The 26539-nt window shown below is 37.8% G+C and overlaps 1 protein-coding gene across 3 annotated transcripts; it reads left to right on the top strand.

Moving 5' to 3' along the window:
- Nucleotides 1-637: 637 nt before the first annotated feature.
- Nucleotides 638-25657, top strand: OLFM3 (olfactomedin 3). 3 transcript variants are annotated; one of them, XM_026067325.1, is made up of 7 exons: nucleotides 638-770; nucleotides 2460-2469; nucleotides 5381-5516; nucleotides 8232-8387; nucleotides 12353-12572; nucleotides 23206-23312; nucleotides 24951-25628. In XM_026067325.1, exons 1-7 carry the CDS (start codon nucleotides 638-640, stop codon nucleotides 25626-25628), a joined length of 1440 nt encoding a protein of 479 aa, XP_025923110.1. The 3 variants fall into 3 exon arrangements, with proteins under 3 accessions (XP_025923110.1, XP_025923109.1, XP_025923108.1); XM_026067324.1 differs by lacking the exon at nucleotides 2460-2469 and having other exon boundaries at nucleotides 638-766; nucleotides 5370-5516; nucleotides 24951-25657; XM_026067323.1 differs by lacking the exon at nucleotides 2460-2469 and having other exon boundaries at nucleotides 638-790; nucleotides 5376-5516.
- Nucleotides 25658-26539: the final 882 nt, after the last annotated feature.

The raw sequence follows: 26539 nt of genomic DNA, 5'->3' as shown, positions 1-26539 counted from the left end.
CTGTTACTACTTCGGTGTTCTTTCATGAACAACATATATGTTAATAGCAAGCTTTGCAAATTATAAAGTCACTGACACTGAGAAGGCTGGAAAGGTCTGTGAGAATGACAGCTTTTGTGTTTTTGTGGCCATGCTGAGAATCCTCCCTCTTCCCCATGCCACTTGGACAAGTATAGTGTTGTATTTAGAAATACACTCGAGCATATTTCTACTAAAGTAGCGATGGGGAGAAGATGGGGGTTATTTGTGTTTGGTTTTGCAATGGGGTTTTTGCGTTTTAGACAATAACTCATACCACTCTGCAAGAACTGATCTAACTAAATGTTAATTGACTCCGTAGCACCTATAAAGAAGCAACTCACCCATCCCATCTCCCACTGGAAAGCTGCAATGACTATTAGCATATAAAGGACTGCTTATTTAGTGGTCAGCATCATAAGGTAGTCTGCGTAAGTATTTGTTAGTAAAAGAAGAAAGAGAGCAAATAAGGATATGAGTGTTTTTAATGGATGATTAAATCTGGGTAGCTTGATCTCCTCTCCCGCTGTGGCTGCTGTGTGCTGCAGTCACGCCTCTCCCTGCCAGCTTGCACTGGGATGATAATCAGTCACTATGAAAACTCATTAGCTCCACAGCAATGAGTCCTCCACTGCTGAAGCTTGGTGCTGTTCTTAGTACCATGGCAATGATCTCTAACTGGATGTCCCAAACTCTCCCATCTCTGGTAGGACTAAATATCACCAGACTTTCCACTTCAGATACTCTAGTAAGTAGCTGTGATGTGTTGCAAGCCATCCTAATGCTGAACTAGTATTTAAGTGACAGCAAAAGCTTTAGTTTGTTGCCTCTTTGTAAATCTCTTTTTAAGCTACTAATCTTCCTATCATCACTTAATGCATGCTTCTCTTTGGGCATTATAAAACTGCACATTGGTGAGCATGTTGTGGTCTTACTATGAAAGGGAAGATTTTAAAATAGCATCCTTAAATATTTAAGAACAAATGCCTTCATCTTGAGAATGAAATGCTAAAAATAGTACAGCAATGTTGTTTCATTTGCCTAGACTTTTTTCCTGTGCTTACTGCTCCAGAAAAATATATAGTATTAAGAAAAACAATTTGAGATCAGACCGTAGATTTCTTTTTAATTTTTGTCTGAAGAATACTGTATATTAGCTAGTCTCTACAATATGCAAAGACTCTGTTTCTTTCTTATTCTTCTCTATTGAAGTACAGTTAAGCAAATAAATAGCTGTTAGAAACTGAATAAAATTGGTACTAGAAGACTGAATACCAGACTTCTAGAAAGGCTGATATGGAAGCAGTGTAAATGACACAAATACCACTTTGTATGGTTGATGCTCATATACAGCAGCCTCTGTTAATGAAGAGATAAAGAAATCATGAGATTAACTATTCCTGAGAAGTGTAAACTTAAAGTAGCAGTTTAATTGGACAACAGGCAACATTATACTGGTATTCATGCTTAGTAAAATAAACTCTAATACCTGTACTTTTAGTGTAACTGCAATCAGATGTTTATATAATAGTATGTTATGTAAACTACAATGTTCACTACTTGTATAATAGCTCGTTACTCTCGGAACTTAATTTTTTAACTAAAATGATGAATTTACTAATCACTATTTAATTAATTGAATACATGTATGCAGGAAAAACATTACTGCAAAAAGTCACTGCATTAAGATGATTAAACACTGCTACTTTTAAATAAATTAAATTTGGTCATGAGAAAGAATTCTGCCGTGTTTTAGACCAGCAAGAATGTGAGGAGACAAGGAAAAGCTCTATTTCGTTTTAAGTGTAACTGCTTTTCCCATTGAACTACAGAACATATTACTAGTTCTTGTGGCAATATGTCACAAGTAATAAAGTTCCCTATCTCATTTAAGTCCAAGTTTAAACTTGTAACTGAGTAGCTAAGAAGCCCACACTAGTTATAATAACAAGTATGCGAGTATATATATACATATATATATATTTATTTATATCAACAGCACCAGTTTCTGAGTAAACTGTCATGCCTCCCTTGGCTTCAACAGAGCACTGATGATATAAATGCCTCCTAAGAATTATTTCAATAGTGCCATTTGCACTCATTAAATTGGAGTTACTTGCACATTTCTTGTTTCAAGAGGGTAACAGGAGCGTCTGCAGAGCTGGGGACACAATCACGAAAAGGTGGTATCTGAGCTTGGCMACATCCACTTACTGAAAAAAACATCATCTTCAATCATGTGTTTCTTTTGCATTAAACTACTGAGCATCCCAAAACTGCTACTTTTTTCTAAACCTTTGATGCTGGCGGAGAGGCTTTCTGTCCCTGGTGTTCAGTAATACTCTGGTCATCAGTAACGGACTGTTACCTGCCAGCAAGGGATCTCCGAGGTACCATCATCTGTGGGCCACTTGCCCCAGTGAACAGTGCAGCACATACAGTTCTCCAAAAGCTCTCTCCTAGCACTCACACAGCTCAAAAATTAAAAAAAAGGAAAAAAGAGTAAGAACTCCAGCTCTCTGTTATCTTTCTCTGCCTCTCAGCTGGAAGAACTGTACRATGAGGTGGGGTCGGGGGAAAGAGTGGCTGCTCTTCTGCAGCATCTGGTCTTTTCAGCTCTATTACAGCCCCAGGATTGAAATCRCAAGACAAACAGAAAAATATTGTTTATATTAAGCAATCATATTAAGTATATGCACTGCCATTTGCCCTGCCCCTAGTAACAATGGAGGCAGCTATAATAGTTTTATCAGAATATACAGAAGTGCAAGTTAAAAAATAAATCTTTTTGAGGTAAGTGAAGTGAGTCTGTAGCCCAGCTGCCTGCCAAGAGAGTAATAAATATTGTTTTTTGTAGGGGTTCTTTCTTTTTTCCCCAGATTCTTAAGAACTAGCATAATTTATTATCATCATTCTTCTTCTCCACTTGGTTATTTCTTTTCTTGTTTGTTTACTAAGGCCTGTCAGCAGTAAGCCTGCATTTGAAGATTAGATTCAGTAGCTTTCATAAGGTTTTGATGCCTTCTAGCTCTTTTCCTGGGTGGCACAGCAGTTTCCGCTTGAGGTAAGCATTAAATGTCAAAGTAAAAAAATAACAGAAAGAAAAAAAAGGCAAAGAAATGCACCTATACACACCTGCTTGTTTTTCTCTATCTATATTCACTCACACTGCCCTTCTAATTGATGGAGGAACCCTAATGGCCCAAATATAGGGAAACACAGAATACTGCAAAGAGCAGTAGCCTGAGCGGTGGGATACTATCTTAGCACGCGTTTGTGCACGGGCAGCCAGTCCCAGTGCACTCATATTGCGCCAGAAGGTCTCTCTCAGAGAGAAGTAATAAAAATCTAGCAGTACATTAGGCATCATAASAAAATCTGCCAAATTAATCAATAAACATTTTTTTCTAGAAAAATCGAGAGAGACATATTTATCATTAGGACTAACACAATGCCACTTGCTTGAATGCAGTTCAATCRGTTGCTACCAATCTAAACATACCAGGTGCAAGGCCCAAATTTCACAATTTGTTCATAAACGCAGACTAACTTTTTCTGTCCTAAAAGAATTATAATCACAAACACTAGGTCTATAGATGTTCCTGAACTTCAAGATAAACTTTCCTTCCTATTGCACGACATCGCTGTCCTGGCATAAGGTCTACAGAGGCACAAGGAAACTGCTGGAGTAAACAGAGCTTACACTTTGCAAGGATTACCAGTCTTGAGAGGCTTCAGTTGTTCAAGCTCACAATTTTAGTAGCTACTCAAAACCAATTTAAATTGTCCCTGCAGCTGCAAATTTTGGGTTTTTTTTTTGTTCTCCACCTCTTAAACTAGATTCCTTTTGCCCTAAAAATAAAGCTAAGAACATCACAGAAGTGGTATAATTTAGCACTGAACTTTGGATTTGCCTTTGTAGCGAAGCCTAAGGCAAGTTCAGCTATCTTCTTTTTACAGTCATCGAGATTATGATCCTTTAGTTTTCCTTGCAAAACCGSGCAACAATACAGTTTTGATTTTTCAATTAACTCCACAGTAGAAGAGGTCACTGCTATCTTCAGTGACTTCTTCAGAAGAGTCTTTGTGGGAAAAAAGTCTGTGCTCTTCTTCTAACATTGAGTTGACACGCAGGAAAAAATTGCCACCTTTTCATCTAACCTCAGTCTATAGAGATACTGCATCTCTCCTGAGGAGAGGAACTGTGCAACTGCATATTCTAACCCAGTAAAGCATYGATATCAAAGCTTGCAAGGTTTAATAATCACTCTTTGTCCTGATGCTGAATACAATTTTATAATATAGCTAGTAATTGACTTCAACTGTGTCYAGAGCAAAATTATTTCAGTGGTAATCCATTAGCATCTGTACTATGAAATTCAGTGGTCAATACTATATTATTAGATATAAAAGAATAATGCATAATATTAAATTACAGATTGAGAAAGTAAAAAAAATATACTCCTGGTATCCATTAGATTTAATTCCATCATCTGAATCTGTTCAGTCATCTAATTATATTGCTTTTCTTATTCTAGTCTTGTGTATTTTTATACAACCCATTAAACATACACGTACCTAGTCTCACAAGGAATCACACAAACTTTAAAGGCAGTGAGGTATTGGCCTGCTCCACAAGCAAACATGATTTTTTTGCTTTTTTTTCTTGCTGTTGTTGGTTGCTCAAAAAAGAACAGGGCTAGCCTTCTTCTGTCCCAGAGAAGGACAGTGCAAAGGCCATTATTTTGCCCTGGGCCCCCAGACACTTTTCAGTACTACCCAGCAGCAAGCCTCCCTTCCCTTTCTTGTATCTATAGTTAAAGTCAATGGAGAAGAGCTTACTGCGTTCTGCATCTTTAAGAGCAAACCTGCTAACCCATGTTCAGAATTGCTTCTGAGCCAAGTCCCTATGGCTTCAGTCACATACACTGTGCTCTCTCTTTGGGTTTTCATATTTGTTCTTTTCTGTCTTTGTTGTTTCCATTAGTCTAAAGTAAAAGTCATTCAGGCTGAAAGGACATATTTGTTCTCTGTTGATGAAAAACATAACATCCCTCTGCAAAGAATTATATCAACCAACTTGTGCTGAATCACAAGCAGAAAACTGTTTTCATCTCCACCAGCAACAATGTTTGCAGGACACTTCTAGAGAAGTAATACAAGGGTGTGAGATATGACAAAACTGTGTGAAATCACCAGTCTAATTAGTTAATAATAAATGATAAACAGGAGGAACTGCATTCCAAACATATACTGCAAAAATAAACAAAAATATTCTGAGGGGGTTTTCTTCAAACAAAAACATCAATTCAATTCCCTTTATTTTTGTTATTATTATTGTGTTGTTACAGACTCAGATTAGCCCCAAGGAAGGGTGGCAAGTTTATAGTTCAGCCCAGGATCCTGACGGCCGATGCATTTGTACTGTTGTTGCACCTGAACAAAACCTATGTTCAAGAGATGCCAAAAGCAGGCAACTTAGACAACTGCTAGAGAAGGTAAGTCTTCCCAACAAATTCCTCCATTTGATCATTAAGCTTCCCATGGAAGTCTACTCCTTTTGCTCTTGAAATTTAATACATAATGGAGGATACAAGAGTTATCTAACTAGTTATTCAAGAGTTATCTGTTATAAAATGTAGACCTAAAAATCTATTTTTCAGCATACATTTTTCAATACTTTTCTATCCACAGAAAAATCATGCCAGTGCTAATATAGTGCCAGATCCTGCAAGTTTTTCCTCCATAAACCTCTGTGAACTTCAGCAGAGGCTTAGTTTCAGCTTGTAAAGGAGTCCATAGCATGAGATTCAGCTAATTTGGAAACATTTCAAATACAAACAATCCCTGTCTCAAATGAAAGTTGAAGTGTAAAGATCAGGGGGCATGTTTGCTCCTGGCACAAAACTTCAATCACTTCTCCTTGCCCTCTCCTCTTGTCTACAGACTATTAACAGGTCTTAATGAACCATTTTATAATCTCAGAATCCCTGGGAAATAATACATCCTCCTCCTTTTCCCAGCTAAATACATTATATTTCTTCTGTGTTCTGACTCGGTGAGGGTAGAATCTTCTACACAGGGTTTACATCACCTGAGTAGTATTCTAAACTTGAGAAAAGTCTCAACCAAATTGAATTAGTTGGCTTTCCACTTACTATGCATGACAGTAGAGAGAAGCCAGGATTAGATCTGATTCAGAAATGTTTCAGCTATGACTGCCAAAGTTAAAAATTAAATCCTTACATTTCTAAATATGTCTGCCTGCACATCAAGTTTCCAAACCAAATCAAGCTAACATGCTACTCTTACAAAATCAGAGCCAGGTTCTTATCTCACCTGTAACTCTATCACTGAAGTCAACCTGGGTGATCACTGAATTCCAGAATAAATGACAATCAGCCTGGTTTTAATTCTTAAGCCAAGTTTATGCTCTTTATCTTTAACCACAAGCCCTCTGAACGCCTGGGTAGACTCACCATTCCTAACAGTTTCATGGCATTCAGCAGATGTAGTTTTGGAACTGGTATAAAATGTTGTGTCAGAAAACTCAGAGAAAAAGCTATGGCTTTTGTCACCACATGACGTCCCTTCAGGKCCCAGGGACAGCACAGAGGATGTGCTACCCCTCATATTGTACCTGTTTAGTTAACAAAACACAGGGAGACTTCAGGGCCCAGAGYCTTTGCTCTACCATATTTCCCAAACACTAAAATAATAATGAATAAAACTTTCTCTTGGGCAGGGGGAGAGGTTAAGTTCACAACACAGCTTTTGAGCTGTCACAGAGGAAYCTAAATCATCAGTCTCTAAAAGTTATTTACTTATGATTAGAACTGTGGTAAACATGGGTATGTAGTGCCATATTATTAGTCCAATAAATCCAAAGAGTCATTTAATTAGAGCCTCTCTGCAAATGCAGCTTCTGTCAAAAGGAAACATTCAAAGTTCTTCCAAGCCCTGAAGGACTTTATTTGCTTGCTTTCAACAATTATAAAGCAGAGCAAAGAGAAACAATAATTTTTTCCATTAAAAATACTTTCTAAGAACTGCCAATGGCAATTGTCTAATAGCTAATCTATACTATTTTAAGAGCTCCAGATCATAGAGAATCACATTATACTAAATCCACACGTTCTCTTAACAAGTAGGTGCAATGTGCTATAGTCCTTATCAAAATATATAACTACAGTCACAAATGTAAGTTCAAACATTACATGTTTACATTTTGTAAACAGCAGGAATACTACTGGTTTTGTCCTATATTAGGAAGGTGTACTTTTTTTTTTTTGGCTTGAGACAAAACTTCAACGTAATGCCCAATATTTTTACAGTACTCCCCTCCTCTTCCTGTTTTGGGAAGACGAAACACCTTTTGAAACAGAATAACTGCACTTGCAAAATATCGTGTTGGTTTTATGACTGACAAAAGAATTGCCTTTATATCAGGTACAGTTAAAAATACATATAATCTACTCTAGATATAAGAGTAAACTATTCTTCATGTATTATTTTTTCTATTCATGTCTCACTGTAGCAAAAGTGCTACCTATAGCTACAAATTCACTTGCTCTACAACAGTTACTTGAACACTCACTTCATGCATTTTTGTACCAGTGAGACAATTTTATAAAATTTCTAATTTTCTATGTCCTTATGAAATCATAGCCAAACACCTGTCCAATGATGGGACCATCCAATCTTATCTCTGAACAGTCTCATGGATTGCTTGTACTGAATTACTATACAAATGCCTACTAGCAATAAAAATCATGCTCTTCATACTAACCAAGAAAGTATCTCCAGCTCTCAGTGCCCGCCCTCCTGAAGGGCTTGAGAGAAAAGTCGTGCTACAGAGCACATCCTGAAGGACAGTCAGGAYCAGGAGGACAAAGTAGATTCTAGTGCTTAATAGCCTCTGTTGATCCTGTCTTTATAACAGGACTGAAAGGACCTCTCCCTCTCTCCTTTTCTCTCTCCCTCCCTCTCCCTCTCTGCCTTTAAGGTCTTATTCCTGCTAGTCCTCTGTTAGCCCTGTGGCTCAGTTTTTGTACTGTCATGCGGTTATGGAATTTAAAACTATGCTGTGGTATAAATGACTCACAAGTAAAGCACTGACATAAGCACATTTTATTGCCTGACATTTAACTACCTAACCAGGAAAAAAAGTAAAGCAACAAAAAGTGCATTTAGAGAGTGTTCTTCTTTAACAGGTTCAGAATATGTCCCAATCTATTGAAGTTTTAAATCTACGGACTCAGAGGGATTTCCAGTATGTTTTAAAAATGGAAACACAAATGAAAGGGCTGAAGGCCAAGTTTCGGCAAATTGAAGATGATCGGAAGACATTAATGACAAAGCATTTTCAAGTAGGTTTTATTTTAACAATAACTTTGAAAGCCTGCTGGAAGCAATGTACTAGGCGGCAATGCATGGACTGCTAAGATTTCAGCTTGAAATGCTCACACAAAGGCAACATTAAAAAGAAAAGCGTAATAAAGCTTCCTTTATGATGATAATCTTTTGCTCCGTTTAATTTAATTGTAATAGGGAGTAACCATTAATTATTAAGACATTACAGAAATGTCACTATAAACAGATTCCTGTTTTCTTCTGTACCAATGTGCATGTCATACTGAGAAATTTATATTCACGCAAGCACCAGTGATTAATGTGGAGATCCAATGGAATTAATAGCAAACAACTAGAGAGTTCTGCAATTTTACTGTTGCCTGACATTTAGTGCAGTTGAAGGGAAGAAAGCCTGTAATAAATCAGGTTATTGTAATYTTTACCCAGTACAATTAAGAACTAATTTCATGTTTGAGGGTTTGCTATTTTGGGTTTGGGATAGGGGAGGAGGGAAATCAACCCCAGTCATATTTGTGTGATTAAAAAAAGACTTCCAAAGAATTTTAATGACAAGAGAAACCACAAGCCAATCTTTTTGCAAAGAAGAGGGGTTGCAGAGATTACAAAATAGCATTGTGTATTCTGAAAAAGCTATYTGAAGTACTCTTAAGGAGAAAATGTTACAAGAGCATATTCAAGTACTTTAAATATCAAGTCTGATAAATGGATATTTCAAGCCTGCAAGAAAGCCAGATAGGATCTAGAAAATATATTCTGAGGACTAAATTATGTTAACCTAAYATATACTTTTGAAGTGTTTCATGAAAGCTCACACAATTATGGACTTAATTTTCTCATCAGTGCTGAAGTTAGATACCTAAATCAGCAAGTACATAACGAGGGGTCTAATTTATTCTTCAGATCCATTCAGATCCAAYGGGTCTTAATAATGCCAGGAATTAAGTATACTAATGATCTGACTACAAAACTTTATTGTCTGTGTTATCATTCTTAGTTTAGCTTAGAGTTTGAGTATATAGTCCCAGCCATTTTCAGACAGTAAGAAATGTCTCCAACTTTCTTTAGCACTCTTCGCTACAGTAACAACACATTTGTATAGTGCCATTATATATTCTGCATTCCCATTATAGTTTTCCTTGGAAACAAAATATCAAAATTTGAATGTCTGATATAGGATGTCAAAGGTAGCAGCTTTCAGCACTACTCTAACCTTTCAAACATTCGATATTTGTATTGGCCAGTCATTTAACTTCAGTTTGACAATTTGGCAGGAGTATAAAACCGATTTCCAACCAATCAAATTACAGAGTAATTTAAAAGGTCAACACAATACAATATGCTGCTGGCTTTCTGAAATTTGATTTACTAAAATCCCAGTGCTCTATCTTTCCTGAGACAAAGCAACTCATTCTAGATATAGCATTACCCCTCATACCACCAGGCGTGAAGTGCCAAAATACATCTACCACCTACTAGTGTTGCAATGCAAATTAGCTCTTGCATCATTATCATAACAACAAGCTAAGAGTGCCAGCAGATTCCAAGAAAATTATTGTCTTTGTCATGAAAATACCAGAAACATCTGTATGTCCTTTACCAAAGTGAAATGTTCCAACACTGTGGTTCCATGTTTATGAGAACCAAAGAGTACAAATTTGATCCAGATCACACTTGAGCATATGGTTATACTTCTGTCAAATCAGCATTTATGCCAGGCACAAGATACCTGATCCCCCCAAAAGTTAGAGCAGTTTGGTCAAAAGATACCTTATTTGGCATAAATCCTACTAGGAATAAGTTACCTTTACTAATTCTCTTAAATACATTTTATCTTGCTGAATTTTTACAGGCTTTGTTCTTTTTTCCCATCACGGTTTAACCATGATTTTTGATAGCTTACTGCTTCACAGAACCAAAGCCTAAGTTCATTTCAAAATTAAATACCAAAAATATTGGGTTCTGGAGCTCTGCTTTCTAAATCATGAAACCTACTCTCATTATCATCACACACAAAATAACTGTTCTTTTTAACAGGTATAAATTAGGCTCAAGTTAAGTTTTCAATAAGAACAGTCAAATAAAAATAGTTTTAACAGCAGACAAAAATGAGTCTCCACTTCTTTCTGTTCAATTCAGTAATTCTGCTAACCTACCATAATTGGAAAGCCCCTTGAAAATAGAACCAAAGGTACAAAGAGAACTCCTGATACTCTTAGATCCATTTATAACAACATATCTGCTTGTAATTTAAAATGCAGTTTTCTAGCTATTAAGATGACCTGTGTGTAAAATACACTTCCTAACAAAACATGCAAGTCTTCATTTTGAGTAAAGAATAATTCCCATATGAAAGCATTTCTTAAAACTATATGAATATATTCGCTAGGTGATGAACTGATACTGCTGAACTCTCAAACTGTCTATAGAACATGTCTGAGAGGGAAAAATTCAGAGACAGATCTTCAAGCAGCTCTAATAGTGACCATGCCTATCAGCTTCTTTCATATCTTAGCAGAGAAGTATTCTGTTTGGCATCATAATATTATTTATTTTGGAAATGTTTTATAGTTTATTACACCCTTTAATACACATGACATAATAAACTATGTGCATGTCTCCGCTCATCTCTGACCACATTTGCTTCTGCACCTCTTTCTCTTGCTTGGGCTTCCATTTTAGTTCTCTCCTGCTTTCCCTTCTATCTGCTGACTGTTCCATCTACTCTTTAGGACTTGATTTTCTAATCCCTTCAAAAGCCTCTCCCTGGGTGTCCTCATCTGCTCCCAGTGTCTATTATCACCAAATGCTAGCACCTAACAGATCTCTATTTCCAGCTTTTTCTTGTTCTGCCCAGGCTTGCATCTCCTCTGGTCCCTCTGGCATTTGCTCACGGAAGTCCTGCTGTTCCSTCAAATTGCAAACAGATTTGCAAATCYTTATATACAGATGATACATCAAGGCAAACCTGCACGCTTTTCATAAAGCAAAACCTTTTGATTGCAAGGATACTTTGATGGTACTACAGAATAATAACCAAACAAATTTAAAAAAAAGACCCTCTAACTATCCAAATTAATTTAACAAAGTCTCTAAGATTTGCACATTTAAAAAAATAATTACAAGACAAAAGATGAGCAGCCATTATAGGTTACAAACTGATTGAGACAAATTCTCAAAGTGTATGACATAGCAGAAATCTGAGATTGCGAAGAGAYTGCAACCCAAGATTGCAAAATAGAGCCTTATTTTGTTTAATCAACGTTTAAGAATAGGATTGGCAAGGCAGCACCAACTGCATGTGACAATAAAATGATCTGGGATAGTCAAGCTCAAAGAACAATTGAGGAAGTTCAAAGGCATGTAGTGATATAGCAGGATGACAAATACAACTCATGGTTAAGAAAAGTACATTTTGAACTATACATATGCACAATAGGTTCTGAATTTATTACTTCAGAAGAAAGATGTATATATCACTGTGGCCAGATCAGCACTAAACAGAGTTTAACAGCCATTACGGAAAAAGCGAACTCAGTATTTTTAAGGCATGAAAAAGAAAATAACAGTTCACCAACTATGACAGCACTGTAAAACAGGTATGACATCTTTGACTGTCACTGTGTGTTCAGGCCTAATCACCTTCTCTCCTGAAATATACTGGGGCTCTTACACCCTGCCAATGGAAAGTCAGACCTTCAAGAGGTTTGGTTCGAGCCTCTTGAAGGTAATTGCATACTTTCAGGAAAAACTGACTGTTCTCTCATGCATTTTATCCACTGCTTACTGCCATTAATCCCGAGGTTTCTAAGACTTTCACAATATGCTAATAATAGATCTGTAACTACAATCAATAAGCATTTTCAAGTCATTTTAATAATCATGCATAAATATTACATTAATGGGAGTTAGAGGATTGAACTCCTTTAAACTGCTCTAATGCACATATGATTGCCTGTTACAGGAGTTGAAGGAAAAGATGGATGAGCTCTTACCACTGATCCCAGTTCTGGAACAATACAAAACTGATGCCAAATTAATCATCCAATTCAAGGAGGAAATTAGGAATCTGTCTACCGTTCTCACTGGGATTCAGGAAGAAATTGGTGCCTATGACTATGAGGAACTACATCAGCGGGTACTCAGTTTAGAAACCAGGCTTCGAGACTGCATGAAAAAGCTCAGTAAGTTAACAATTTCTTGTCAAATTTGGTCCCTCAGCTGTGTATTTTTAGTAGGCTTTGTAGAAAGATGAAGTTTTCTATTCTCTTGTCTGAAGAAAGACTACACTCTATTCTGATCTGTGCTACTCTAATAAAAATCAAGAGTAACTCCACCAAGGTCAACCATATCATTCTAAGTTTACACCATTGTATCATAGAGGAGAATCTGCCCTACTATATACAGGAGAAATTAAGATGGAAAATTATAAAAGACAGCAACTTTAAACCCTGAGAGATTTACAACTCATCAGGGAGCTGTCAGGCTTGCTACTCAGGTCATCTTTGGGATGTCGGCATGAAAAAAATTTAGTGGAAAGTAGACTGGGATCAGTTTAGAGGTGTCCACATCACAACCTTGATTCAAATGCCGCTACAACATCTGAGAGGCCTTTTAGACTGTGCTGTCTGTAGACCTGTAACATTAGCATTTAGCAGAGATGTGCTGTTCTGCAATTTGCAATACAGCATAATTAGCATGACACCTAACTCAGAGTAACGAAGCACAGTCTCTGCGGGAAGCACAGCAATGATCCAYTTTGAGCAATGCAACAGATTTACTACTGCAGGACCATCAGTCTCCACCTTGGTTGTTCTCATGCTGACTTATTTAGGAAAAGTGAATGTTCAGCATGAACATTCTCTGAAAATCAGCACCAGCTCTGTATCAGTTACCAAAATTAGAAGCCATAACTATCATTATTAAATGCCAACCTTAATTTCCATTTCCCAAATAGGGGTGATCAGTAAGTACCTACTCTACAACCATGATGCAAAGTCTACCCCTTAGCCTGGTCTCCTTTAAAGGCAGGGACAAAGCACACACCAGCTCACAGGTGCAGACTAGTTCACTAGGAAATCAATCATTCCATCCATTCTGAGAAACCGCAATGGATTACTAGTAAAATYTTGACTTCTACAGCCAACACTGCAGCCCCTTCTGTGAGAAATAAATATTTTATAAGTTCAAACTGAACTTGAATAAAATAGAAATTACAAAGTTCAACCCTGTGATCAATGTCTTAGTTACCAGGTTGGGGGTTTYACTTTTAAAGGCTGCACATGACACGAAACATGTTTTTAAGGTAATAAGCAGTGCCTCTTTGTTTTTCTGAGGCAATAGAATAAGAAAAATCTGGGCTGGGTTATCCTCTTAAATTATTTTTTTTTAATTTCCTTATTTTCCATTAGAAATAGCATACCAATGATGGGCAAAAAGACATGAAAGAATTCTTCAAACAGAAATCTCTTATGATCCTATTTTCCCCTCAGTACACAGACATAATAGCACATTACTGCATTGACTGGAGGCACACTTGCAGTCAAAGAAAATGGCTGCATTACAATACTGCAGCAAACAAGAAAAATGGTATAAATAGCCAATATTTTCTGAATGTTCCAGTAAGTGTATTAGGCACCAAAAGATCATCATCTCATCTTTAATGAGTATCTCATTTTTCCTTGCTTTTATGGCGTGTACTTGTAACACTGATCAGTAAAGTATCTACAGTACAGGATACATTCTAAACATCAGAATGACCAGGTGTATTCAGATAGATGTTCGCCTTTTATTTCCTAATTATTTCCCTCATTTTTTTATCCATGTCTCCCCTCCTCTCTATCCTGCAAAACATGTTATTTCTCTCAATATGTTAATGTAAAAAAAAAATCTATAAAAATAATGCATATTAACAACAGAGAGAAAATATTTGCACAAAACGGATTACTCTACACATCCATGCCCCTAGTGCACTCAAATAAACATGATACCCTTTTTCTARCATGTTGATGCCTCCCTGGGCATCTTCCTTTCCCCATTAACTTTCTAAAGTCTTATAACAAAGTACATTTTCCAACACCCCATACAAGTGCAATTTGAAGTTACAACAATGGTAGACAGCGTTACTTAGGAGAACTACTACCAATCTGATATTTCATAATAGGGTTAGAGCTTCTTCACATGTTTTAGTGGTCAAAAGCAGGGCTTCCGACCAATTATTAAAAGGGTTTTGGCCTTCTCAAGCTCTAATACAGATTTATTCATCTTTTTTGGTATTATTCTCTGGGCTTAGATGCTTAAATGACTTTTATGTTCTCCTAATAAGCAACTGGCTGCATTTCTGGTCCACCCATCTGMCTCTTCTAAAAACACCTTAGGTCAGGCTTACGGTGAGTAACTCTTGAAAGCTGGTAGTGTGCGTACAGATCAGCGAGCATATAGGCTTTCATGGCTACCCCCTCTCCCCAGCCGCATTCACCACACTGGAGATGATCCAATTAAGGCTATCCATGCCAATCTGATAACCAGAAACCTATGGCAGGAGAAGGCAGACTGGCCACAATGTGCCACAGGTTCTGTCTTGAATTGTCAAAGATTTTTGGTGAGTTTCACAATATAATTATATAACCAGTATGTATAATAGCTATTTTGCCATTCTTCTCCCTAGCAGGTGTTATTCAGCAATATAGCTGCTATATAATGCATTATTTATTTGGTCATGGCCACTTAAAAGGGATCTTCCATTTGCACTGGCAACCCCTGCAACAGTCATTAGCATACAGTGARCAGTTTTCTTACTTTCACTGAAGTTTAATGATTACTATAGCAGTTGTGATGAGTCAGACTTGTTCCCTCTCCCTGGAATAGGAGAAAATTCAAGTTGAAGTTGCTAAAATATTTGGCCACAGAACTTTGAAAGGGTGCATGCTATTAAACATGTAGGAATAGAGTGTAGGAATATAATTGCCCGTACTACAAATTTGCATGCACTTATGCACATGTAAATCTTTAGCAGGCAGACATGTGAGGTATGTGCATGCATAAGAAAATGCACATGTTTGGGACTCTCTTATTTTTGTAATAATATGTTTAACAAATTGGGAAAAAAAGATATGGCTAGCATTCATGGAGGCCAATACTCTCTGCCAACCATTGCTTATGAAACATGAAAAAGTAATTAGAGTAGATACACATTGGATTCATTTGTAGCTACATCTAATTATAATGTAGAATCTAAACAACACTTTACATTAACATTTTTCCTTAGGACTTGAAAAGTAGAATATCGTATTTAGCCAAAGAAATGCTGTTACATCATGGCAAAAGAGGTATTAGTGCAGGCATTTATTGAYTGTAGTGACACTTGCACTTCCAAAGCATCTTTCCCTTCAGGATTTGAAGAGCTTTACAAATATCTTTTAATACAAAACTCTTCAAAGGAGATAAATATTATCTCCATTTTGTACATAAAGAAACAAAAAGGCAAGAAGAAGTCACTTTCTCAAAGATTACAGAGCAAGACATTGCACGCTTAAAGTAGAATCCACAGGCTTCCTCTTAGCAAGCTCTAATAAGTAGGCAATGTTTCCTGGATTTGCATTATGTAGGAGAATAGAAATACAGCCATTAAGTAAGAAGTAACTCTTCATTCCCTCACATTATAAAGTAATGTTGTGACAAATTTGATTATAAGTAGCAAAGTGAAAGAAGTGAAGCACATGGAAATGGCTTGTGCACACTGAAAAAAAATACTCACTTCATTTTCCCCTGTTTATTAGCTACAATAAATAGAATAATAATGCTTGAGATCATTACAGGAGGATGTTTTGGTTGWGATGGATTTTATTTCACTTGCAAGCCCTTCAATAATTCATACACTTGCTTGGTATATATAGCAGCTACCCATATTCACCGACATCACAGAAACTGGGAATACCAACTACCCWTTCCTACCTATTTTCAAAATAGTTCTCTGTCCAATTGGTCTTCACAACCTTCTCCTGGTATTTGTTCACTTTGGAGCTAATTTTCAGATGCGTTCTGCCCCACAGACTTTCCCAGACTACAGAAGTAGTACCTCTGCTTTTTTTTTTTTTTTTTTTAATGGCGACCACATGCTCCTCCACTTCTTCCTTAATATCAGTACAGGAAAGCACAAGCAGACTTACTAAGTCCATGGTGGAAAACTGTTRTAAGATAGAATCAAGCAATAAACATCCAGATTGTGCACTATATGATGCTCTTTGTACAGTTTCATTTAGGATGGATGAACACTCAAGAGGTTTGATTTCCCAATTACTCTAAGCAGTAATGGTTGGGATTTTCTAACCTGGTGAGCTGCTTCTTTTGAAGTCAAGAGAAAGAGGTCATCACTGAGAACTTCAAATCACCCCRCCCTAAAAGAGTGTGTAATCCCATCCGAATCTTTCTGTGCTGGAAAAAAAATCTAAAAAACTCAGAAAAGTTTTTTTATTTGTTTTTTAAACATTTCCGAACTCTCTGACATTTGTTAGTATGGAAATGCATATGACCTACCTTCTCATTACCATCTAGTCCTTCCCTTGTCATGGAATTAAAGAGCAGAGGCTTGCTATAGCCAGAATTTTTCCACCAGTAAAAAAAAAAGCTTTCCAGCCATGACAGGAGTCATCTCCACATCCTCATACATTCCCTTCTGCCAGAGGGGAAAAAAAAAAGTAAACAAAAAGGGAGCTTTTGGCCATGTAAAGAAATGCACAGGCCAGTTTTAATTCTCAGCCATTTCACTGTTATGGAAAATTCATGTGGCAGATGGTTTCTCTGCTTCACTGAGATCTATCCCAACTATATTTCCAAATTCACAACCAGTAAATACTGGTATGGGAAAAATAGTAATACCTTGCTTATAAAAGACCCCTGTCATAAATTGCTTAATAACGAGGGATTGTAGATACAAAGATTCAACGAAAAAAAGTCATGCATCTCAAATAGGGTAATCACTGCAAATGTGTTACTCATTTTTGGGTTGGCAGAAGGGCATAGTAGAGAATAATTTTACCATCTCCTCTACTGCACACACACTGGCCACCAGGTCTGCCTTCCAGGGCTGTTTTTAGAAAAAACATTTTCTATATTRTTTCTAAAGGAAACAAGAAGCCTATCTTTTGTATCTGATGAGTTTCAGAAGCAAGAGCTCCTTTATTTATGCTCACTGCAAGAGAAAAACAGAGAGAGTAGCAAAATTCTATCTTTTTGTAATTTTGAGCCAAATAATTCAAGAATTTTTGTTTGKTTTTTTTTTCATGGGGTGCCATTCTGGTTCAAAAAAGGCATTGCAAGTGCCCCAGTTACTGTACCTCAAATTTCCTTTTGATTTAATGAGGTCCAGACAAACTGGAAAACTGGAAAACTCACTGGAAGTCACACATCCGACTAACATCTCCCATACTAAATGTGAGAAGAACATCTACCAGCAACGTCCTGTTGCCTGATAACATGTCACAGGGGCTTTAGATAGAAGAGCAAACTCTGCCGCCCTGTGTTGTGTGGCAGGAAGGTCCTGTGAACACAAAGTCTATGGCAGTAAAGTATTTGCATCTGTTTGAAGATGCACTGAAGACTCCCTCTCCAAGGACCATAGAAAACAACCTGAAGGGGAACAAAGCCTGAAGCTGACAGAACTGTTCCACAGTTCCCATCTCCTAGGCAGAAATTCTCCTTTAAAGATGTTTTGAGAGTCACCTCCAAAGGGTTACCAAGGTACCAAGGCAGCTGGGAATTCCCAGACTGGCAAAGTGAATTCCTAACAGGCTTAACACATGCTAGGGCAGAATGCTGCACATTTCACATGACATTTGTCTATGTTCCATTTCCCCAGATACAAAATGAGCTAAAGAAAATTCTTAATTGGAAATTATTAGGAATTCTTTTATTTTAGACTCCCATTCTCTTAATACCTATCCAGTYGTTGTTATTCTCCTATGTTAGCTACAAGGTATGACACAACATAGAATTGTATTTTATTTGCAAAGTGAAACTCTGAAAGTAACCTGAACATGCCATGTCACAGAACKTTTACGTAGATGTTACTGCTTTTTCAGTACATTAGTGTCACCATTCCCTAGCAAAAAACCTCAGCATGCAAGGTGAATTCTAATACAGCCACACGAACAATTATAGGGTCTGTGCTGCAGATGAGAGTATAGGCTGGCATTAGAGCAACACTTTTTACACTTAAGTAGGCAAGAAGAAGCTGTTTCCAACACTAGACGAGGGGTGAAGGAAACTTCTTGCACTGAATGCAAAATTCAAAGTGCTTACAACCACCCAGAAAACTCACCTTGCTTTGTTAGTGAACTGTTAAATGTTATATTAAGTTTTAGTCTTGAAAGAGCTCTCATTTAACTTCTGTACCAAATGCAAGCCCAGGCTTGGCCAAGCTATAAGGAAATTGTTATCTTTTTAAAGTCAGTATCACTAATTATTTCAGTGTTAAAAAGATCAATAAACTGCATTTTGTAGCAACATGTCATCAAAATGCTGCGCATTTAGAATAAATTATTTACTTGTAATAGTAATTCAATAAGACTTTAGTGCAGACAGCACACTTGCAACTTTATAATGAGCTAAACCATAAACGACCCCGATTCTGCCAATATTTTATAGTTCTGCTTTAACAAATGGGTAAACGTATTTGAAGGTGAAGCTCCAAAAGACAAAACTGAAGAAAACAATGATACCTTTGTCTCTAAGAAAAAGAATAACTTAGTTTTAGTGTTTCCTTAATTGCATTCACTTGATTCTCTTACCTTCAAATATTGGAAGAAGCAGCACTGCATTAGAGGGCTGTCTCAGGGTTTGACAGAATAAAATCTGAAATGAATTTCAGAGGGATTTCAATGAGAAGGGGAGGAGGATTTGGCCTCAATTACCTTTTCCTAGTCTTACAATTCCCTTCTAATCATCAAACAGTCCATACGTTCACTCTGTTCTCAAGACCAGTATTTAGCAAGCCAGTTCATCTGTGGAATACTTGGGGTAATTTTCTTCTACAAAGGTTACCTGTGGCAGCCTTAAACAGTTCGAAATAATATAAGCTGATTTATCAAGTTGACCATCCAGCTGAGACATGCGTTGGGGCCTGTGCTGTTCTTCCAAGGAGTTCTATCTCAACTCAGAGGGGATTCTGGTCCACAGGCTTCTAAAAGCAAAGGTTTGAGATCGGACTGCTCAAAACAAGAGAAGACTGACACCAGCCATACACTTGGCCCTGACAAGTTTTCAAACGAAGAGAAGAGTGAAGTTCTGAAACAATAATCAGCTGGAGTAAGGGTGAGGGTGGGCAAGGGCAAAAAATGTTTCCCCAATTTTACAATCATGTTACTAATTTTACGAAGAGCAAGACATAAATATACTGTTTGCAATAAGAGGGGACTAGACTTACTTGGCCTAGAACTTTGTAGGAGACGTCATATGTTAAGTTCTTGTTCCTGAGTATCTCCCAGCTGTAAGAGGGCTGTGATGACAAGACTTATTCTGAAGGACATGAAAGGATCAGAGCCTTTAGTCACTGGAGGTGGGCACTGACTGCTCTACCACTTCCTTCTAAATCACAGAAGAGAACGCTCTAGCCCATGCTGTCCTAAGCAAGCCAAAAGTCCCTTGTGTACTGCTGAGGTTTACTGCACAAACCTGCTGATGGGATACAAATCATCACTACAATTGGACTGACTTACCATAGGCAGAAAAAGTATACATAATATYACTATTTAGTTCTAAATACCTATTCCATCAGGTTATATCACATCAGCAGATTTGTGCGTTTTTGTTTAATGAACAAGGGAAAAATGGGACATGCTATAGCGCAGGAGAAAGAAAAATCCTTGTGTGTCTCAGAAGATGCTCTGTTTTATTAGGCTGAAAAAGAGAGGTTTTGTCACTTTTTCAGTCATCTGCCCCTCAGCTAAACAGTAACTCTGCGTACAGTCTTCCTTTCTTGACACTACTACCTTCTCTCTAGGAATAAATATTTAATCACATAAATATGTCCTGGACTCATAAACTGCTGATCATTTAGCCCTTGAAGTACAATGCCATCTCTTCTTTCCCATTGAACAATATCTCAATACATTTTGAAAGACCATTCTCTAGCAACATCTAACTCCTGTCACAGGTGGAAACTGCTCAGTTCACATAGTTTAAACTAAATCAGGATTGAAGAGTTTTATTGATTTATTAATGACAAGTAATTAAATGGCAATCAGTGTACTATACACTCAGGATCAATACAAGTAATACAACAGATAAACCACAGTACTAGACACTTACAAAATGATAATAAACCTACAAATTTCTGAATTTTCAGCCTTCTCTAACTAATCTCAAAAAGTTCCAGTGACACACACAGGCGCACACAAGAGTTATGAGTGCACCCCCCTCCCACGGACAGTGGGGGCTACAAGCACCCCCATACTTTGACCCCCCTCCTGCTGGAGATAGGGGGCTTTGAGCTCTCTCTGTTGCCCCCTACAAGTCAGCACCGTGCAAGCCTTTGCGAAAGCCCCCAGGGCTCCCTGTGCGCAGCCCCTGCCCCGGCTCCTGCAGCAAGCCAAAAGCAGCTGCTTGGGGTGTCCCACGGGGCTGCTTTGCCTGGCCTGGGCAAAAGCTGTGCTGCCAGTGGGGCGACTGCTCTCAGTGGCAGCGTCACACCAGGTTTGCACTGCTGCTGTCTCTCTGTAATTTCCCTGTTACTGCTTATTGCATCTTCCTCCTCGCCAAGCTGCACTTTGGACAGCCACCCTCACAGACAGCTTTGCGCGCGCCCAGGCTTGCCCAAGCAGGGTGTCACCCAGGCTGCCGGTGGGCTGTGCAAGCACCCCGCAGCTCCGCCGTGGGCTCTTTACGTTTTGGCAGTCCAGGAGCAAAATTTCAAGGCTCATTTTTGGTTCCATATCTAGCTTCCCGGATTTTTTTKTTGTTTTTTTATGAAAAAAACAAGATGTTTTAGAATTCCAAATTCTTTGCCACTTTCAGTTTTACTACTAATTTCAATGCAATGTTTTAAAGATACTAATTAGTGTACCCTCCTAACTCACACATTCACTCAATTTGTATTTTAATTACCTTAAAAACTACAAATTCACAAGTGATTTTTTTCTGATTTCTTTCTATGCACTGTTAGTTTTTTAATAATCTTATTAGAAACTGTTTCAGCCCTCTTCAAAGGTTTGAGTTTATCTCATGCCCATTTCTGAGATTATTTACTAACATACCACCTAAAAATAAAGAGAGACAGACAGACAGACAGACAGACACCTTGCTAGAATATAGCCCTCAGCTTCCCAAACTGACTAACTGCAGTTTATTGCTGTAGAAAAACAGCACGCAGCACAGAATACTAGCAGCATGGTAGAAAAACAGCACTCAGCATGCAACACTAGCAGCATTATCTTCAAAAAAGTCCTAAACAAAAATCTCTTGTAATATGATAAGTAACTGGGGAAAAACACGTAAGATTCTTCAAAATGCTAAACTCCAAAATATTAACAAAAGATTCTAAGATACATAWATCAAGAGACGTAAATAATAATGCCTTTAAATTGACCCAGAAAATAGGCCCAACCCCCACTGCTCACTGAGGTCTCAGCATGTACTCAGTCAGCTTCATTACAGCCCATTTCCCTGGCCGTGAACGAAATGCCCACGAGCGGTCCCTGAGCTGTTCCCGCAGCATCACCCCATGCTAATCGACTGAAGCAGCCTGGTACAATACATTCCCTGTCAGCTACATAAAGTAGAAAATCCAGGCATGATGTGACCTTCTCCTCTGAACTGAATAAATTCACTCTCAAAATTATATACAGTTTGTCTGTCACATTTCCTAGATAGATTGCGTTATACACTATAGCACAACTATGTATCATGGAGAAGTACTTATTTTTAAATTAAAAGAAATGAAATGCGTCACTTTTTTACATTCATATGGAAAATCTTTTCTTCAACAACATGCTATCTCACTTAATCACCTACACCACTGTGTGATATTAAGCCCCTAGGCAAACATATGAATTCCACCTTGGGCTTGCTGCTAATGGGTATGTTATTAATGTCCCCTAAAATATAGATTTTTGGATTGTTAGGAAGGTCAGCATTCAAGATCATATCGACTCTCATTATTTCCTCCCAGACAGTCTACTACGAGACAGCCTAATGGATTAGAAGCCAACTGATACAGCCACAGTTCCTGAATAATTCTCACATTTGCGTTCTCAGCATCAAACAGGCCCATAATACTGTATGTGGGCATGGAAGAGCTACGTGTGTGTAAYTGTGGCGAAGAGTCAGACACGGGCATGTGGGTACCTATTCCCACATCAAACCATTTTTTCCTGGTCTACCCCTAACCTTCTAACCTTCTTGTTATCCTGGTCAATGGAAAACTCAAACACTCATCAACTCAGAGAAACATTTCTCTTACCCWCTGGAGACCTAAAATTAGGGGGGGTTATGTCTTCTTTTTAATTATTATTAAATTTTATTAACTGCATCTGGAAAGATATTTTATTAAGTTGTATCTATGCCCAGAAAATGTATCTGCGCTTTAAAATATACAAAAAATATATAAACAAATACATTTTATTAGGTTTTTTTATGTTTTTACATATCTGTGTTACTCAATACAGAAAAGATCATACTGTGAAGATGACAATTCATCTTCAACCTAAGCCTGAATCCCCTGGAGCCACTATTTAGTTTAGAGCAATTGGTCTTGTGCTCTGAGTGATGTCAAGGAGAGTTGTGTAATTGTTTGCATTAATGCATTTGTTTTTCTAATTTCAGCATGTGGCAAATTGATGAAAATTACAGGCCCCATTACAGTCAAGATATCCGGAACTCGATTTGGAGCCTGGATGACAGATCCATTAGCATCTGAGAAAAATAACCGAGTATGTTAAAGCACTAAATACCTTTGTGTCCTGGAGTTTTACTTGCATTATTTTAATCTATAAAGAGAGATTTTTCCCTTAGGTCACACTTGCAAGCAAGTTTCTTGTACTTCCGTCATTTTCACTGTTTAATATTTTTAGAAAAAAAACTAAAAGCATTTGTGCAAAARTATTCAAAGACAAAAGTTAGCTAAGCTTACTGTGCCATTTCCTTAAACTGTTTCATGGATGATGCATGCTTGTCTGAAATCACTATACAAATTTTTTCTTCCTTACATTATATTTTAATGACCATCTTTAAGAACTCAAGTAATTTAACACCAACATGAATAATTTTACCAATGAACACAATCCATAACCCAGGGCAATCAAAATTTGCAGGATTAGGCCCAATTTGAGCTGTATTCAGATCATGTACTTGCTCAGATCCAAGTTTTGTTATCATTTGGATCTGTGATAGGATCCCAAATTGGCCAGAGCTGTGTGGAGGTGTTCCTTACACCAAAGGGCTTTTGAAGTCAAAACACTAGGTTTCATTTGTATAAGATCCAGAAACTTTTTAAATAAAGAAAAAGACCAAAGCAACTAGGGTAGGCAACATAGAAATAGTAATTACTAAAGGTTTGTGTGCAGCTCTCCCCTGCCCACTGAGTCCCTGCAGGTTCGCCTAGGTCCCAGCCATCTCGGTTACRTTCTGGAGCGCAGCAAACTGCCCAGCCCCATCGGTCCTGAGGACGTCTCTTCTGCTCCCCGCTGCGGCCCCCTCCCGCACACTTGCAGCCCTGCAATGCCCTCACCAGGGATGCTCCACATCCCCCTCACAGCCACCCTCTCGGAGCAACATGCACTCCCGTGTGCATGCAAATTAAATCATATCCCGCACAGGATCTCAGCTGCTAGAAACATGGGGAGCTGAACTGGCATCTGAACAAATATTTTGTCAACACTTTTCAAATCAGCAGACCAAACAACTCCAAAAATTAATCTGTTCTTTTATTAGTCAGGATTTGATTTTCCTCTGAGATAAACTAAAGGGAGAAAAGGCAAAAGACATGAAAGAAAAATAGAGGAAAATGGTAGCTGGCACACAAAAATGAAAAAATCAATTGATTTTGTTTTCTTTTGTTTTAAGGGGAAGAATGATTCCTAAAATTCCACTGTTTTCATCACTACTATATTTGGTTTCTTTCCTCAAAATTCACTGGTTTTCATTGATTAGAGGTTCAGCTGAAAAAATTCAACCAAATCTATTCATAAGCATAAGACCAAGCTTAGCTCACACAACATTTTCTATCTCTCTCTTAGATTATTAGTGTCTGGAATATCTTTAAGCAAGCCCCATATAGCAGAGACCTAAACATTAAATAATCCAAAATTGAATTTATCTGAAATTGTAGACATTGTGGTTTTAATAGTTTCCTAGAGAGTCCATTTTTTATAGGTAAATTCTGATTTAGAAATTCACGAGTTCCTCATGGCTTTGTAACAGAAACATGAACAATATTGTACTTGGTAGCCTTCTGCATGCCTAAAAGCCTTTCCTTTCTTTCTTGGTAATGTATCGGTCATGCAGTCTCATGACCGTGTATCACGGATTGTGTTCCAGGTGTTCACTCCCAATCTTTGTTTTCTTTCCAGGTCTGGTACATGGATAGTTATACTAACAATAAAATTGTTCGTGAATATAAATCAATTGCAGACTTTGTCAGCGGGGCTGAATCAAGGACATACAACCTTCCATTCAAATGGGCAGGAACCAACCATGTTGTCTACAAYGGCTCCCTCTATTTCAACAAGTATCAGAGCAACATCATCATCAAATACAGCTTTGACACTGGGCGGGTGCTTGCACAGCGTAGCCTTGAGTATGCTGGCTTTCACAATGTCTACCCCTATACCTGGGGTGGCTTTTCTGATATTGACCTGATGGCAGATGAAATTGGGCTATGGGCTGTGTATGCCACCAACCAGAATGCAGGCAACATTGTCATCAGCCAGCTAAACCAGGATACACTGGAAGTGCTGAAGAGCTGGAGTACAGGCTATCCAAAGAGAAGTGCTGGAGAATCCTTCATGATCTGTGGCACCTTATATGTTACTAACTCTCACTTAACAGGAGCCAAGGTCTACTACTCTTATTCCACAAAAACCTCCACTTACGAGTATACAGACATTCCGTTCCATAATCAATATTTTCATATATCCATGCTTGACTACAATGCAAGAGATAGAGCTCTCTATGCCTGGAATAATGGACACCAAGTCCTGTTTAATGTCACTCTTTTCCACGTCATTAAGACTGAAGATGACACATAATTTTCTTCCCCTTTCCCTCTCCTCACCCCACTCCTGAACAGTGTCATTTGTGATAACTCTAAAGCATCCATCCCTCTGGGTTTCTTTTAATTTACTTTTTTTTCCATCAAGGAAAAACATTTTCTACCATACAATACATTTCTAACATGGCTGAGCCTGTCAAAAAAGACCTGTTGGAAATAAAAGCATCTTAACTCATGATTCTACAAGGTCTGTCAAGGCCTTGTCATGAAAAGCACTAAAGAGAGTTTAAGTGGCTAAAGACATAGTTTTAAAAAGATTATGATCTGCCTTATATTAGAGTCAGAGACTAATGGTGGCTTAAATGCATGAATGTCTTTTTTACCTCATCATTTTTTTTCCATCTATATATTGCTCAACTTCAGGAAATTTCTTGGTTGCAATCTGACACAAATTGCACACCATATTTTTTATTTATTCCAAATGAAAGACTTAAACATTTAATTTACTTAAACATGGAGTATGATTCATTTTGCCATCACCCAATTTCAGATGTGGTGCTGTACAGTATGTTTTTAAATCTCTTGCAAACATTTTATTGACAATATGTATTTCTACCATTGTAACCACCATTGTGCAATTGTATCTCTTCACTTATGTGAAAGTAAACTAAGTACTATTTTTTATAAAATATATTGAAGCTTAATTGAAGTTCTGGCTATGGGTCAATTGAAAGTGGTAAATCTGAAAATGGCTGTTACTTCTGAGAAAGACGGATCAATAGTTTGTTAGATGCGTGAGCCCTGTTCTCAGCTGTGGTTGGTAGACACTTTCTCATTCACCCTTGGTACTTACTGGCAAATCTGCAACCCTGAAGCCTCATGCCAGTTCCAACTTTACAATTGTTCACCCTGCCCAACTTCTATCTCATGCCCCTTCTTCTCCCTTTC

The sequence above is a fragment of the Apteryx rowi genome, unplaced genomic scaffold, assembly GCF_003343035.1.
Source record: "Apteryx rowi isolate R43461 unplaced genomic scaffold, aptRow1 scaffold_258, whole genome shotgun sequence".
Classification (NCBI taxonomy): Eukaryota; Metazoa; Chordata; class Aves; order Apterygiformes; family Apterygidae; genus Apteryx; species Apteryx rowi.
The sequence above is the reverse complement of the archived record's forward strand: the minus strand, read 5'-3'. Positions and strand labels throughout refer to the sequence as shown.